Source organism: Mytilus edulis, chromosome 11 (assembly GCF_963676685.1).
Source record: "Mytilus edulis chromosome 11, xbMytEdul2.2, whole genome shotgun sequence".
NCBI lineage: Eukaryota > Metazoa > Mollusca > Bivalvia > Mytilida > Mytilidae > Mytilus > Mytilus edulis.
In genome coordinates this window covers 65,459,962-65,478,133 of record NC_092354.1, presented here as the reverse complement: position 1 = coordinate 65,478,133, position 18,172 = coordinate 65,459,962, and the positions used below count along the sequence as shown (strand labels likewise).

The window sequence follows — 18,172 nt, the reverse complement described above, 5'->3', positions numbered from 1 at the left end:
CTCTATGATATAAATATAGAAGTGAATTAGGAGCAATAATCAATGTGGCAGCACCCCTCCCCTAAAAATGTTACCAAAGCAGCCATCAAGAGAATTTCAAACGACTTTCATCAATGGACACCGACCTTCATAGTAAATCAACCAATTGTTTTATATATTGTTTAAAGTTTCAACAAAAAAAACCAAATATTTAAAAAAGAATACAATGTTCGAAAATTAATTTTGAGAATCTTATGTATATAATGTATATTCCATGTCTATTCTTAATTTTAAACATACTGTGGATTCATTTATTTTCGTGGGTACCAATTTTCGTGGTTTGTGGAAAATTTGCATATTCAAGGATATCTGAATTTGTGGTTTTGGCAAATTTTGTATACATTCCTGTAGACAATTTGTAATTCGTTGAACATTTGAATTCTTGGTTCTCCTGTACCCACAAAATCCACGAAAATTAGTATCCAACGAATAATAACTAATTCACAGTATTTATTTGTGTTTATTGCACATATATATATCTATTTTTGAAAATCTTGCATAAATAATTTATCATTTTAGGTTGCATGCCACTCCTGATCCAGCTTCTCCATGGCAGTGACAAAGACTCAGCCTTACTGGGGAACACCAGGGGGAGTAAAGAAGCACGAGCAAGGGCTGCTGCAGCTTTACATAACATTGTACACTCACACCCTGATGACAAACGTGGACGGAGGGAGGCTAGGGTGCTCCGATTACTGGAGCAACTTAGAGCACACTGTGATCAGCTGAGAGATAGTCTGGATGAAGATGATGAGGGAAAACAAAAACCAGGTATGAAACTTTTGTAAAATGACTTGTAGATTTACAAATTAAGGTGTTACTTAACACCTTGACTAAACTTAACTTGTCTTGTCTAATTTTCATAAATTTTTGACAAGATATTAACTTTGACCCTTTGAAAAAAATATAAAATTTTTTAAAAAATTGAACCAATCACTTTCTAAGAAACAAATGGTTGGATATAAAGCAGTTTGACAAACACTAATTTTGATCATTGAGAAGCTTTATATTTCCTTAACTATACAAGTTAACGTAACATTTATATAAAAAAGAAGATGTGGTATGATTGCCAATGAGACAACTATCCACAAAAGACCAAAATGACACAAACATTAACAACTATAGCTGATTTTACAGAGTTATCTCCCTGTAGTGTTAGGTACCACCTTAATGAAAGTATTCAGTTAGGGCTGTCCCAGAATAAAAAAGATTAGGACATGTGGTATGTGCGAATAAGACAACTATTCATCAGAGTTCAAATAAAGAGGATTTAAGTAGATATAGGCAACTGTACGGTCTTCAACAATGAGTAAAACCACTACTGTATAGTCAACTATCAAAGGCACCAACTTGAAAAATGTGAAACCATTCAAACTAGAAAACTAATGGCCTAATTTAAAAAAAACAATTTAATACCAAAAATAGTAGTACAGACATGAACCAAAGACAACCACTGAACTTCAGGCTCCCAGGCCTCTACAATAACTTTTTTTTCAACTTGTCCTGTAGGACAAGTATAAACTAAAATTTACTTGTCCGAATTAAATTGTTACTTGTCCAAAAAATTTCTATTTAAAACAACCTTTTTACATTTTTAGTTGATTAAAGGAACAAAACGAATCTAAACAAAAGACAGGACTTGATGTATTTCTTTTGATTTGAAATACTTTTAAAAAATATGAGTCAAATACAACTGAATCTAGTCATGTCACAGGACTTAGAGGTTCTAGTTTTTCATCAATGCCAGTCTCATTAGACTCTAAACATGAGGCACCATCTGATAGGACTTTACACTCATTCGATTTGTATCCTGTATTTTTTAAGTTGAAAAAAGTTTATTGAAATGCAATCAATAAAAAGAAGAAGATAAGGTCTGATTGCCAATGATACAATGCCTTACAAGAGACCAAATGACACAGAAATTAAAAACTATAGGTCACCATATTGTCAGTATTGTTTATTTCTACTTATGATCAAAAATAATTTTCTGAATTTTATGGTAAAGAAAAAAAATATTTGTATCAAAAAATTCCCGGTATGGTATTTGTTATAAGGAACAGTATAGGGTAGCAAAATGAGGTACTGATTTGTCTTTGTCCGGAAATGTCTCCTGCCTTGCAAACTGTCTATCAATCGTGTCTACTAAATATGTCTCCTACGGTGCCAAACTGTCTATTAAACTTGGAGCTAAACCTGTCGAGGTGACGAACTGTCCTGTAAAGTTACTTTATCTACAAAGCGCATCATTGATTCCGATCAGTAAGACTGGTTATCTTTTACCTGTTAAAAAGTACCTGACAAAGAACCAGTTGAAAATTATCGATTGCAAGAAAACATGTTGAAGAAAAAGGTTTTGCATTTGAATAAACAGAATGCAGAAACATGTCAAATTAATATTTGTGGTTTTTTGTTTATTATTACTTTGTTCATCAAAGTTGGATTAAATTTATTTTCTGCTGAGTATTGTACTTGTCCCGACGGACAAGCTTGATATAGCTTTTACTTGTCCGACCTTTTTTCCCTCTGGTACCGGACAATCGGACAAGCGTTATTGTAGAGGCCTGGGCTCCTAGCTTTGAACAGCCACATGCAGAATGCAATGCGTATGTAGCTAAAGGTAATAATTTTGTTTAGCTTGCTTGCTAGCTGAACCATGAAGTCATTGTTAGATTAGGTAAACTGCCCCCTTTTAAGAGTAGACTAGTCCGACATATAACCAATCAATCTGTCTGTAGGACTAGCCTACTTCTAAAGTAGGATAGTGTACCTTACCTAACAACCTTCATGATTCAGCAAGCAAGCAAGTTAACCAAAGATATTACCTTCAGCTACATAATCATTCATATTGAAATTGGCTGTTATGCAAAAATTGCAGTATTAAAAATGATCGGTTAAGAATTAAATGGTTCTTTTGTAATTATATTGGGGCGTGAATGTGTTGACTGAATAACATTTTGTAGTGACTGTCGAAAAGCTTTGGACTAAAAATGTGTGTACAATCAACAATTTTACACCCTCTTAAAATTACAAAAAGAAACATTTAATTCTTATAATTAAATTCTTCCTGTAACAATAAAATAAGGATTAAAATAAAGCTTTTTCGTTTATTTTTCTATACATTAATGTTGTCACAGAGATCACCTTCCATCATAGATGTTACATTTTATGGGAAATAAAATATAATTTTGAAATACCCAAGCTGTTGTCGTCAGCCAATCAAAATTAGAAAGTCCTATGAAATGCAAAGTAATGATGTTATACATATGAATATAAAGCTTAGAATAACAAATTTTTGAAATGTACCAAAACGCATTACCATTATAAAAATATTTTTGTTATAATTCCAGCTCCTAGGACGGGTGACATGGAGCACCATCCTGGTCCTGCAGTAGCTGCTCTGATGAAATTGTCATTTGATGAGGAACATCGCCATGCTATCTGTTGTTTAGGTTAGTATTTTTAAAATTGATTAATATGTGTTAACAGTATAGTATACACAAAATGCTGTTAATTCAGAAATTATTGCAGGCATTTATTAATACGATTTTGTCATTTTAGACTAAAAAGTGATTTTAATTTTTGCGATATTGAACAAATTCATATAAAATATTACAAAATGCGAGTTTAAATTATTGTGATTATAATTATATAACCTTGTTGCATTTTTTCTAAATATTAAAAACATTGCAATAATTTCTGAATTTACAGTAATTAATACATACTCAATGTGATGTCATGGGTTCTGATTCTGGCTGTTTCAACCCAAAGACTTTAAATTGTTGTTTGCTGTTTCTAAGACAACAAAGTATCATTTTTGAGCTAGAGCAAGACTGGTTTGCTGGAGTCTGAAAAAGAATGTATTGAGTAGGGTATATATTCTTCAGCCATGTTAACGTACACATAAAAAATCTAAGTCTTTGTGACAGAAACCTATTAAGGGCATATCTCTCATAAACATGTTCTTGTCCTAACTATGCATGTAATGAGGGACGTAACGGGGGGTATTTGCACGGAAGAACGCGAAATAAAATTGCCATTTCACGATGAACAAACAATTAAAATTTCCTTTTACCCATTTAACAAAACATGGGAAATAACAAACCTTTTTCACGGCTGCACTTGAAATAAAAATGGCAAAACAGGTTGGACAAAAATAACTCTTTACCACCATCTGTAATTATTGCTGCTAAACATGTGCAACTTATTCTCTATCAAATTACAAAAGTTATCATAGAAAATGGTGCTATAAACATTTTGACACAAAAAAGATCTGTATGCAAAAATAAATTGCTTACTTACTTATATTTAGTCAATCATACAGTACTAAAGTACATTCTTTTGTGAAAAAAAGGTAAAATGCACTCACATATTTTGATACACATTAAAAATAATTAATTGATGGATAACTGAAAACTAATTTTTGTAGACTTTGCCAGTAGAAAAATACTGTGGATTCATTTAGTTTTATGGGTATCAATTTTCGTACTTTGTTCGACATTTAAATTTATGGTATACTTTTACCTATAAACTAAACAAAAGTTTGTAATCCAGAAATAGAAATTAATTTACAATATTGCAAATAATAATTGTCCTAAATATGTGTAAATATCTTAAAATATCGCTGGTTAGAAGGTGTTTAATTCAAGATAAGTGGATTATCCACAAAATCATTATCCTGTATGGTTTTTGAAAAAACAAAACATTGTTATTGTCTTGTCATAAACTTTTTGTTTTAATTTTACAGGTGGTGTACAAGCAATAGCTGACCTAATTGAAGTTGATCAGCTAACTCACGGCCATACAACAGAACAATACAATATAACATTACGTCGTTATGGCTGTATGGCGCTGACAAATCTGACATTTGGTGATGGAACAAATAAAGCTCTTCTCTGCTCAATGCATGGATTCATGGAAGGACTTGTTGAACAATTGAAATCTAGTTGTGAAGATTTAGTGCAAGTTGCTGCAAGTGTTTTACGTAATCTGTCATGGAAGGCTGATTTAGCGAGCAAAAAATCGTTACGGCATGTTGGTGCAGCTACAACTCTAATGAGAGCTTCAATGGTTGTGAAAAAGGAAGCCACGTTAAAAAGTATTCTTAGTGCTCTTTGGAACTTATCTGCTCATGGAAGTGAAAATAAAGCAGAAATATGTGCTGTTGAGGGTGCTTTGGAATTTCTAGTCAAAACATTAACATATAAAAGTCCGTCCAAAACTACTGCTGTCATAGAGAATGGAGGTGGTGTTTTGAGGAACATTTCAAGTCATATTACTGTGCGCGACGACTATCGATTAATTCTACGGCAACAGAACTGTTTACCACTATTACTGCGACAGTTACGATCGGCTAGTTTGACAATTGTTAGCAATGCTTGTGGCACATTGTGGAATTTATCTGCACGTTGTGTTGAAGATCAGAAGGCATTATGGGATATGGGTGCCGTCAGCATGTTGAAAAACCTAGTGAACTCTAAACATCAAATGATTGCTATGGGAAGTTCAGCGGCATTGAAAAATTTGGTAGCTGCTTTTCCATCGATCAAAAGTATGAACATGGACTTAAAACAAAATATGAACAGGCCAATGCTACATGTTAGAAAACAAAGAGCACTTGAAGAAAGTATTGACCAGAATCTGTCGGAAACTTGTGACAATAATGAAAGTCCGCGTGACAGCCCAACTGATACAAGTCAAGGAGATAAGGACCAATCACACTTCAGATTTCCTGTCAATCAAAATGTAAACCAAAGTGACGATGTTGATGGAGGTCTACCGAGAGGTCCTGTATATCAACACAGTAATAGTGGGGAAAATTCACCTAGATCTGACAGTAGACTATTGTCTCCCAAACGTGTCGCTAGATCAGGGAGTCAGGACAGTGTTGGAAGTACTCATTCAGATATTTCTCACGACAGGTTACGCTATCATGGCATCAAACAATTACAGGATCATCATGGTGGAAGTTTGGATCGTAACACTGGACAGAGACAAAATGTTCCGCCAGAAAATTCTCAGCTCAAAAATCCTAATAGTAGAATAGCCCAGACAATGAAAGAAGTGGAAGCTCAGAGATTGTTGGAAAGTAATATGAATCAACAGACTATTGTCAATCCTCAAGCCTCGAAAGCAGACGGACAATTCTCACTTCCACACGCCTTACTTTATCGTAGCTTTAATATGCCATCTAGTGGTAACCAGCAAGTTGTCATGATGAACTATGGCAACAATCCTATTTATGGTATGCAACCGACTGGCAATATGATATACAATGCTCAGTCATCGTCAGATGAGGACAACGATCAGCCAATAGATTATAGCATGAAGTACACAGATGTTCAGAACACACCTTCACCAACCATCCGACCACAGTTACCTCCTGCTCCCAGACATGCCTTCGTGAGACCTGCATCGGATCAACATGTAAACATGGGACCAAGGATGCCAATGAATCATTCATTTTCGGGGCAGCCATCATTTAACCGTTTTGGCTTCCAACAACAAGTACGAATGATGTCACCAAGTTTCCCACCACCTCAAGTCATGATGAAGATGTCATCATCGTATACAGAAACTGATCTTGACCATGATGACCAACCGACTGATTTCTCCGTTCGATATGCTGAAAACCATGATGAACCTTACAATGAAAAGCAAAGAGGTTATGAACCTGAAAGGTCAAGATCTTATGAACCTAGAGAACAGGACCCATACAAAAACTGTGCCGATTGTAAGTTGGAAGAGGCAAGGTGGATGAATGATCGTATAGAAGAAATGCATTGCAATGAAGATCAGGTAACAACATTTTACACCGAAGGGACACCAAGATATTATTTGTCGATGGCAAACTCCTTAACTGATCTATCAAAACCTGTTCATGATCATGATCATAATGACACAGAGGATGGACAAATGAAGGAAGAACCCACAGATTATAGTTCTCAGGCTGATGAGAAACAAAGTGGTTCTGGATCAGAGAAAAGAAGTGGATCTGGTAGCCTGAACACAGACCATAATACTGGTTCAACTGTAATACCCAGATATAGTCGTAATAATGAGGACAAGGAAATGAGTCCAGATAGCAGTAGAGATGAAGAGAATGACATCCAACAGTCATTCCATGCTCCAGATGATGATGATACGGCTGAAGACCAAATTAAAACTTATTGTGAAGAAGGCACACCTATCTGTTTCTCGCGAGTCAGTTCACTGAGTAGTTTACACAGCAGCGAGGCTCACGATCGAGGCGATAAAACTCCAACAACAGGAGTATCCAATCTACAAAGTATTAATGAACAGGATGATACTCCTCAGAAGAAACCAATGTGTGCGCCAAAATATACTCCTATTACAGGAAGGCAGAAATTGATGAGCGATTCAGACAGTACAGAGTGTTCAGAAAAAGAACGAAAAACTGTTACATTTGATGATAGTCACCATGTTGAGGACACTCCATTGATGTTTTCTAGATGTAGTTCTCCAGACTCATTGACTAGTTTTGATGGTCATTCTGTCCATAGTTCAGTAGTGAGCGAATATAGTCGCAGAGCTAGTGAAGTTGTCTCCCCTAGTGAACTGCCAGACTCACCAAGTGAAAGTATGCCTGGAAGTCCGAACCCTGAACAAGAACAAGAAAAGGGATCAGATGCTGGTAGCAAACAGAGTGACTTCCCTTCCCTGCCAAAACAGTTCACAAACCTGCTGGGAAGGAATGTTCAAATGGTTAGACCTCTTCCTCCTGGTCCTCAGAACCCAATTAAACGAATTCCAATGGACACTGCCTCAACTGTAAGCAAAGATGAACCACCAAGAATTTACGCTGATGAAGGCACCCCGCCATATTTTTCGGAAACTTGCAGTGTTCTCAGTTCATTGACAGTTGATGACCCTGAACCTATCAAGCCACTGGATTTGAAGAATAATATAAATATTTTGACGAATATTGATGAAAATGATGAAACTGTTGTTTATGACCATGAGAAAGATGAGTCATCTAATTCTGAGGTCTCCGAAGGGGAAGAGGATATTTTGAAACAGTGCATCAGTGCTGCTATGCCTAGAAAGATGCGTAGAAGCTCCTCCGACAACATGATAAAAAAGAAAAATGGCTCAAAATCTGAATCGCCCAATAAATCAGACAAACAGAAGCAAAAAACTGCTATGAGAATGTCACACTCTGAAGATTTCACCAATAGTGCTGCTGCCGATGATGATGTCAAGCTGTTCGCAAATGAAGGTTTACCACCTCAGGCAAATGTCAAAAAGGTGCCACCAAAACCACAACCAAAACCTAAAAATAACTATCAATTAGGAAGTGAAAATCAGGATAGTTTGAAGAAGTATGCTGACGAAAATGTTCCTTATAGTAAAAATCAAACATCTGCTAAACAACAAAATCGTCAGCCTCAAGGGGGAAGAGTTTTACAAGCACAGCAAACAAATTCTCAAGTATTCCATAAGGTTGGACCTTCTGCTCAGCATCCACAAGGTGATACTTTACGTGTTTATGCAAATGAAGGGGCACCACCGATCCAAAATGCAAACAAACCTAAAAACTTTCAGAAAATTCAAAATATATTGAGAGGAGATGTCGACATTTATGATTCTTATGGAGATTCTGTAACATCATATGCCACTGAAGGAACGCCGATGAATGGATCAGCTGCTGTGTCGCCAAGCGTGAAGAAGGCCAATCCATTTAATTTTGAAGATGTTGACGAAGTTGAAATTCCGGATGATGATATGGTAATGTCTTATGCTGTGGAGGATACTCCCTATAATATGTCAATGCCAACTTCTCCTAAGCATGAGCAGTCAACAGATAAAGCAAAACTAGAGCAGAAACATAAAGAAAAATTAAAACAGCTAGCTGATCTTGATAGACACGAAGGAGAAGATGCCGTTACTACTTATGCCACTGAAGATACTCCCATTAGTTTTTCACATGCAACTTCTCTAAGTGACCTTAGTGTAATTACTACAAATCTGTCTGTAGGGGACGAAAGCTTGAGTCCAAAACCTGAATTTAAAGTGAAAAGTGAAACTGAGAATGAAAATGAACAGGATGATATAGAGCAAGACAATGCTGATAAAACATTAAAAATGGAAGACAATGATACAGAGTCAGAAGGAAGTTCGTTTGACGATGATAGTGATGACCTACTTTCTGAGATTATAATGTCTGCTATGCCGAAAGGGAAAGAATTAGGAGATAAAAATACTCAGGCGAAAAATTCTCAAAAATATGATATTGATCGTAAGGCTGAAGGATCAGAAAAATCAAATACAAAGTCTTTTCAAATGATGGAAAAGCAAGCACAAAGTCAACCAGAATCTCATCCAAAGGCCTTCCAACCTCAGAGAACCTCAAGTCATATTAGTTCAAGTATACAGAACATGGATACAGATCAGATGTGTACATATGCAACTGAAGATACACCAAATAATTTTTCAAGTGCTACTTCTATGAGTGATTTAACAATTGATTCATCGGACATACCTATAAATTTCTCTCATCCAGTAACAAATGGATCAACAACTTTCAAGGAGTCCATATCTATCAGTAGGACATTTCAAAATTCAGTTGACGATTCGGTCTTTATTCATAGCGAATCTGCAGATTCTGTTCGTGTTTATAATGTTGAAGATACACCCCAGAGTTTCTCCTGCAGTGATTCATTAAGTTCACTTGGTATTATTGATGATGATAAAGATTCAACATCAGAAAAACTTGCTAAACTTCTTGGAAGTTCAAAAACATCTAAAAGTTCTGGGTCATCCATTTTACCAGATCCTGACCTTCAACGTGAAGTTGAAGGTCAGTCAAGTGATGAAACAAAGTCTTCAAAATCAGAGTCAGTAAAAAGTTTAGAAACTGAAGAATTAAACAAAACTAATATTGTTGATGAGGATGATGATGACGATGATGATGATGATGATGCAGAATTCTCAGAACTTGACGAGGCTTTGCTTAATGACTGTATTACATCTGCTTTACCGAAGAGTCGACCAAAAAGTGAATTGGACAAATCACAAAGTTCGTCAAGACGAAGTGTTCCTAATTCTTCCTCTTTAAAAGATATTTCATCAAATGTAAGGAAAGACAGACATTCCATCGATTCTGGTCTCCCGTTTTCTGAATATCACGGCACGATTGAAACACAGGCAGAAGTTCACAGCAGAATGTCTAGAAGTTGTTCTTCTGCTGAAGATTTTGAATACATGAACCATGGCCGAAGTCGACATCAAACATCGCATGAATCACGTTATTCTTCATGGCAAAAGACAGCACAGGATAAACCATCTGAGTTTATTTTTGCCAAACCAGCAGATGTGAAGCGAGGTGCTTGGAAACGATCAAGATCACAAGACAATGAAGGAATAAAAGAAAGAAAAGAATTTTCGAATATGGAATTAGCAAAATCAGGACAATATCGTGGACATACAATGCATTATTCTGTAGAAGCAATTCCAACTTATCAGGATAATAACAACCAAACAATTCATGGATACCATAGCTTACCACGACGTAAGAATGTCCGTTCTAATGATCAGTTATATGACAAGAGAATGAATCGTAGCTTAGAAAAGTTCAATCAGCAGTATGATAATATAACCGATTATGGACCCATTGATCATCCAAAACAAGCAAGTTATGAAGAGGTCAATGAAATTGCTCGGGAAATTGCAGCACACCCTATAATTGGGCTGGATAATTTTGGTTTTGATTCTGGTGGCAGTAACGAGGATGTAGCTTTGGATAGCGCTGATGTGACCTTGAAAGATAATGTTTGTAGTGCTAACGTAACAATAACAAATGAAGATATACAAAGTGCAATGCAATTTGTCATGCCTGAAGATGGAAGTGAAGATCCAGAGTGCTCCTTTGAGGAGGAATTTACAACAGAAAATGAAAGTAGTCTGTTGAACGATGCCAGTCGTATTGTGATGGAAATTCAACACAAACGTATGATTGGTAGTAGCATGGATGAAGATATGTTTATTGATAATGAGACAATGTCATTAGTTTCTTGTGGATATACGTCAGATACTGCTTCAGAAAAGTCTGGGACTTGGTCTGTACATTCGGAAAAAGTAAGTGACTATTCAGGATCAACACCAACTGAAGATTTTTCCAGTTCAAGTGGACCAAGAATTGTGAAACCCAACGAAAAACAACCAATGACACCACAGAAAAGTGTGGACTCTGATAAGTCTGTCAGAGGCCGTAGGAAGCCACTGTATAGTCCAAGGACCCCACATTTACAAAAACCTACACCAACTAAACAGGAAATGAATGCAATCAATGCAAAGCAGGTCAATACAACAAAAGCTATGGCCAGACCAGGCGGACCAGCAAGGTCCAGGTCTCATCCTCAGGCTAGTAGCACACCAACTAAAGCACAAATAAAACCTAAGATTATTCCAAAACCAAATGGTACTACACCAGTTAGCAGACTATCAGTTAATGCAAAAAATAGTCCATCACGCTTACCTACAGCAACAACTCCGAATCGTAAAGTCATAGCTAATAGCGCTGAAAAACCTAAACCTTTAGTAAAACAAGGAACATTTACTAAGGAATCGTCATTTGAAAACGCACCAATTATTGGGTCTTATGAAGACAATAGGAAATTGGAAAATGTGGACAATGTAGATAATGGACAATCTGTTTTGAGTAGCGGCAAAAAGCAAAATAAGGAAAATGCTGTGCCTGATTCATGGGTAAAAGCTTTAAATTCTCATAACTTTATTATGGACTCAACTGAAGAAAACTTGGAATCAAATAAGACTGTTGCCAAAACAATGAAAACTATTAAAAGTAGTGGACCTAGTCAGACAACTAAAACACCAGTGAAAAACACTAAAAATAAAGTTGTGAATAGTGATCTGAAGAAGACTCTTAGTGGCACACAGTTAAACGTTACTAAAACTGGTAGTGGCAATTCATTGAATAAAGTTGGCACAAACTTGAATAAATCAGGCAGTGGACAGATGTTGAATAAGTCTGGAAGTGGACAAATGTTGAATAAATCAGGCAGCAATGTTAACTTGAATAAATCGGGTAGTGGCAATTATCTAAATAGATCTGGACAAAATTTGAAACATACTGGATCAAACCCTAACCTGAAGAAAGTGTCTAGTAAAAGTGACTTAAAGAAATCTGATAGTATTGCAAGTTTGAAAAATAACTCTAGGCCTTCAACACCAGTGGGTAGAAAAAATTCTGCCACTAACCCGCCTTCTAATAAAAAAAGTGAAAGTCAGTTAAATAAGTCTTCCTCATTCTCTTCTGAAAACCGTAGAGGTAGTGCTGGTGTTGTGGGCAAAAAACAAGTAGGAAGTAAAATATCTGGTTTATGGAAAAAAGAAGACAGTTTCAATGAAGGCACGCCAAAGTCAAATAATTCAAAACTTCCAGTTTCTACAGTATCTCCATCAAGATTACCGAGAGCAAATTCGGGAAGTAAACTCCAGCCACCGAAAACTGATACATTGAGTGCCAAAAACATTTCGATTGATGAAGAATCAGAAAATCAAAAGGATGAAATAAGTCGTAGTTCAACTTACGATAAATTAGTGACTGTGAATCGTTGTAGTCAATTACCATGCCCAGATAACGAGTCTGATGAAGAAGTTGATAATGAGGTCATGAAATTGTCAGGATTATCACTTCAAGACAAGGATGATGATGGACTGAAATCTAGGTCTAAGGGAGATAACTCTAAAAGTGTAGGAAGAAAAAATTCACAAAGTAGTATTTCCTCAGAGAAAGAATCTACGAGTTATTCAAAAACTAGTTGTTCAAGTAGTAAAGATGTTTCACCAGATAAAAATAAATCTGTTGGAGACTTTGATTTGAAGTCGTTGGAGAAACGAATCGATTCTGGAACATGGAAGAAAAAGAAATCTGACTTGGATAAGAGTAGTGTTCAAGTTCCTGATGCAGACGAAACAAGCAAATCATTAGAAGCTGTGAAACTGCTACTGGAATCGTCAATAGCCAATGGGAGCATAGCTGGTAGTGTTATGAACGAAAGTGTTTCTAGTCAAGCAAGTTCAACTATGAGTTCATGGAGGAGAAATACAGAGGAATCATTTGCTAGTGTAGCTAGTGATGACGAAGATTCTATATGGGTAAGGCGAGATGGCAATACTTCTCGTTCAGAACCTGAGCTTAATAAACATTCACTAAGTCCAAAAAAGAAATCAAAAGAGAAAAAGGAAGGTAGCAAAAGTTTTCTTCCCAAAGGATTGAAAAATATATTCAGTAGGAAAAGTTCAGAATCGAAAAAATCGGGATCAAAAACATCGTTATATTCATCACGTGAGAGTATTCATTCTATTCACTCGGTTCATTCAGTTCATTCTGTGTCTGTATGTGAAGTCAGGGAAATTGAAAAAATGAATAAAAAGAAAGGAAAGAAGGAAAAAGATAATAAGAAAAGAAACAGTAGTGTATGTTCCCTTGATAATGTGAAGACAAGTCCTCAATCTGCATTGGTGCCGCCATTTAATTACAAGCCATCTACTACTGTTGTCAAATCAGACACTGAGAGTAAAGTGGACTTGAACAAAAGTCGGATAGACGATGATGATGTGTTCATAAAGCCAGCAGCGCCACCTAAGAAAACTGCACAGACGCCGGTTTCCCAGCATGCAACAAAAACGGAAATGTTGATGGCTCGTAGACGAGCTTCGTTTTTGAACAATGTTAAATCTGAAGGAAGTTCAGGTGACGAGAAGAAAAGTAAAAGTTGTAAAGTGACTACAGTTTAAGCTATTGCTCATGATATATATCACATAGGCCAAACAAAAAAGTATGTGTGTTTATTGTCACTTTCTCGGGAAAAAAAGGGTAGGGAGGAAGGGATATTATTAGTATTTTTTTTTTTTTTTTTTTTTTACATTGCCTCTATGGGAGCAACATTTGACTTTAACAGTGTTTAATCAAAAATGGTAAAAAGTACTCAGGGGGAGGGTATAAATTAGGATAGGTAGGGGTACAGTAAATACATACTTTTTTGTTTGGTCATATCGTTAAATGTCCTATAGGTTGTATATAGATCTTCATATGTCATTGTTGTAGCACATTTAATGCAAGGTCAGTTTGAATAAGATTTTTTTACAATATCTGACTGGTCAAATTGGTCAAATATAAAATGGGCTGTGTCTGATAGAAATCAACTTTATGAAAATGAATATCAATACATCTGTTAAGGGATGACATCAAAAAATCAATGAAGGATAAAAAAAAACTTAATTCAAATAGTTTGGGGGTAGGGGGGTCAAATTGCTGCAAGTTTTGTATAAATTGACATCGATTTTACATATATCCTTATTGGTCTATCAATTTTTCTCAAATTAATTTAATAGGGGGGTAGGGGGGTAAGTGAAAAAACTATATGAATTAAGTTTTTTATCCTTCATTGAACTTTTGATGTCGTCCCTAACTTATTTTGTGTTGAAAAAATCTTTTTATAAAGTCTGTAACTGTTTGAAAGTTAAGTTGGTATAAGAACCCTTCAAAACAGACCAAAATTCATGTTTATTTCATAATTGGATGTCCTAAAATTAATCAGTCTTATACATGGACATTTGCATAAAGTCAATTTGCATAAAGTCAATTTGCATAAAGTCAATTTGCATAAAGTCAATTTCTATCCAACACAGCTCAATTATTAAAATAATTAATGTTGTCATCATATAGGTTGTCGAAAGGTCTTCATTTATCATTGGTCATTCTGAACAATAAGATTTTTTTTAATCACACCCAAAGACTTCTGACTGTCCAAATATCGTTTTAAAATTGAAATGTTTAATGTAATTGTCTTGTTTTTTTAGATATTGTCACCTTTTCCATACAAGCAATTTTGATATTAATATTATACATTTTTTTCAAATTTTCCCACATGGAGGCTCCCAAATTGAAATTTTTTAAGAGCAATTATGTCCACAATTTTAACAAAACAATTAATTTTACAATGAATTGAGGCTAGTATGAAGAAACCAAAAAACAACATTACACTGTTGGCCCCCTTGATGGTTTTTTAGAAGTATGGCAGCCATCTTGCACGCAAAACCCCCATGGGCATTTTGAAAACTTGGCAGGTATGAATTCAACCATCTAAATAATGGAATAGAACAGTAAGAAAATTTATTCATAACAGAAAGTGATCTGCTAAAATGGGGAATCTTGTCTAAGGATCTGCTAAAATGGGGAATCTTGTCTAAGGATCTGCTAAAATGGGGAATCTTGTCTAAGGATCTGCTAAAATGGGGAATCTTGTCTAAGGATCTCATATAATTTTAAGTGCTGTAGAAATAGTGACGTGTACAAATAATACAATGGTTTGAGTTGTAGCTGTTAATAAGAATGTATTTTAAATATGTTGTGTCCATGTAAGTATATGAATTATAACTTTTACATACCTTTTGTACAAGTTATCAGTATTTTGGAAATCTCATAACTAATTTGATAAAACAAGCAGACAGTCTTTAATTTAGCTTGTTGCTGTAAAAATTTGATTGGCTGCAAAAATGAGAAAACAAATTTTGAAGGGCATTATAAGATATTTTGGGCATTAAAATCTGGTATAAGTCAAGAAAATATGGATATAGTCCAAACCAATCATGTAGTGGGAGTAATATTGTATTCCAAAGTTGACACTACTTACTGTGATTTAAACAACATCAAGCTCATCTGGTTAATTATTCACGATAAACTTGCACACATGATGAAAAAAAAATCAAGTTTCAAAATAGTGATAACTTGTGCATTAAAGTCTAAAATGAAAACTCTTACAATAATGTCTGTACATAATCAACTTGTACAGAACATAAACCTGTGTGAGTGAGAGTTCTTTTTTTACTCCAGTATTTTATATCAAATTTAGTAAATAAAGCTGTGCTGTATCTTTATTACATTTCTCTATGCTGATGTAAGATACATGTTTTGTATAAACTGAAGATCATGATTAGTATTTGAACTGAAGTCATTAATTTTCTATGTTATAAAACGGTTCGTTGACATATGAGTCACTGATTAAATCAAGCTTGGGGATACATAACTTATCAATTTTAAAAACTTATATCACATTATTCTATACATTTGTGAAAAATCAGGATGCATGAACTGAGTAAATATCCCTTATTTTCAGTTAATTTTTTAGGCAAATTGTTTTTGTTGAATTTATAAATTGAAATAAAATCAGTGAATTCAATTCAAACCTTCTCCTTTTTAGACCTCTTTTTTTCTGATGGATTTAAAGTTTACAAATTTGTAGCAGAAATGTCAATTTGTTGGTGCATTTAGCTGTATGTTGATATACATGTATAGTTAGCTGTTTAACTACCTCTATCCTCTATGAAATATACTGTAAATGTACAAATGTTTGGTAGATTATTAACTACAAACTTTTGGTAGATTATTAACTGTACAAACTTTTGGTAGACAATTTACTGTACAAATTTTATAGAAGTTTTTGCTGTTATATAATGTAATAAATTTGATGTTGATTGTCAGCTTTTTATACAAGCATATACTTTTTGTTACTTTTGCATTTAACATTTATATTGCAAAAATGTCCATGTAATTTTGAGCACATTTGTTAGCCTGTGTGAATGAGAAAACACAGTTAAAGAGAGATAACTCTTACAAGTATCAGAATTTTACTGAATGAAGCGTCTGTTGTATTGATGTATCTGCTTTTTATGGTGAAATTTTCTATGGATATATGAATGAAAAATTGTATAATGTATCTGATATAAGAAAAAATGTTTCTGTATTGATTCCACATACATCTGAGATCAGACAGCAACCCAAATAATAAAAAAAACATTAGATTTTATAGAAAGAGTTCACTTTTTTTTTAATGTCTCCATTAAAGATCATTGTAACTCTTCGTACTGATTTTTTTTTTAAATTCTACAAGAGCTAATATTGATTTATTAATTTTTAGGGTAAAAAAACCAATAGTTTGTATAAAAAAATATCAAAATTAATATAAATAGGGCTATTGTTCAATCATTCCAGTAGGAAAAACTTTAGACAACTGTTGTAAGAAGTTTGGTAGTAACTATGTAGGATTTTCTATTTTTTACTGCTTTGCCAATTTTTTTTTTCTTTCATATAAGATGCAGTCCAAACAAAGATCATATTCCAATTTTCCTTTTGAAAAAGTTACCTTTAAAATCAGTTTTAGAATGTTTATTATTTTTTATTTAATTCCAAAATTAGATCTGTTGAAAAGAGAAGGTTGTAATTTTATTAACAGATTTCATGAACTTAAAAGCTTCAAATTATTTAAAGGTTGTAAAATATGTGGTTAGGTGAAAAAATTGGCATTAATTAATTATTAAGAAGATTTCACTCATATGTCCTACAAGATTATTATTTTCAATATTTAAAACAAATTTCAAATAACTAAGACAGTATTTTTAATTTGATTTCATCTTTAACTGCTGAAAATGGGTATTCTTGCTTAAATTTATTTAAATAGGCACTCTCTTGATATAAATGGACCTGCCTATAACGTTTTATAAACTGGGGGGGGGGGGGGGGGGGGGGGAGGGGGGGGGATGAGAATATTGTAAATGTGAATACTAGTACTGATACTGACCATAATATTACTGGAAAATGTTACAATTCACTGACTCTGCAGTTGCTGAAAAGGCCTGCTACTTATTTCACAAAAAATATTAAGAGAAACAATACTTGTAAGTAATGAACAATTCAGTACAATGTATAACTTACCATCAATTTTTGTTGTAAAGTTTTTGTGAAAAGAGCCCCTGTATTTTATCATGAAAGATTATTTACTTAAAATTTACTACATAAAAATAATTCATTTACCTCCCTACAGCAGTCATTATCATATGTACAGGTTAAAAACGTGTTGTGTGTGTCGAATCATGTTAACAAGATGTGTATATTATGTGTAAACAAGTTGTGTATATTGTGTAAACAAATTAACTGCCATTTTGTAGTTGTGTTCATTGACTGGATGCTGGCCTTTTGTGGCTTCTAATATAAGTATCAAAACTTAAGTGTGTTTATATTTTATCTCTGCCATGGATGATGAAACAAAAAAATTACTGCCTTGAGACAATAAAAAAGGTGAGAAGATATGAA

At 34.4% G+C, this 18,172-nt stretch overlaps 1 protein-coding gene across 1 annotated transcript in view; it reads left to right on the top strand.

Moving 5' to 3' along the window:
- Positions 1-13,957, top strand: part of LOC139496075 (adenomatous polyposis coli protein-like) — a gene marked incomplete in the record, with an annotated part of 54,265 nt that extends 40,308 nt beyond the window's left edge. Inside the window, 3 exon segments of the mRNA XM_071284518.1 lie at positions 559-810; positions 3,387-3,488; positions 4,784-13,957. Coding sequence (XP_071140619.1) covers positions 559-810; positions 3,387-3,488; positions 4,784-13,818 — 9,389 coding nt within the window.
- Positions 13,958-18,172: the final 4,215 nt, after the last annotated feature.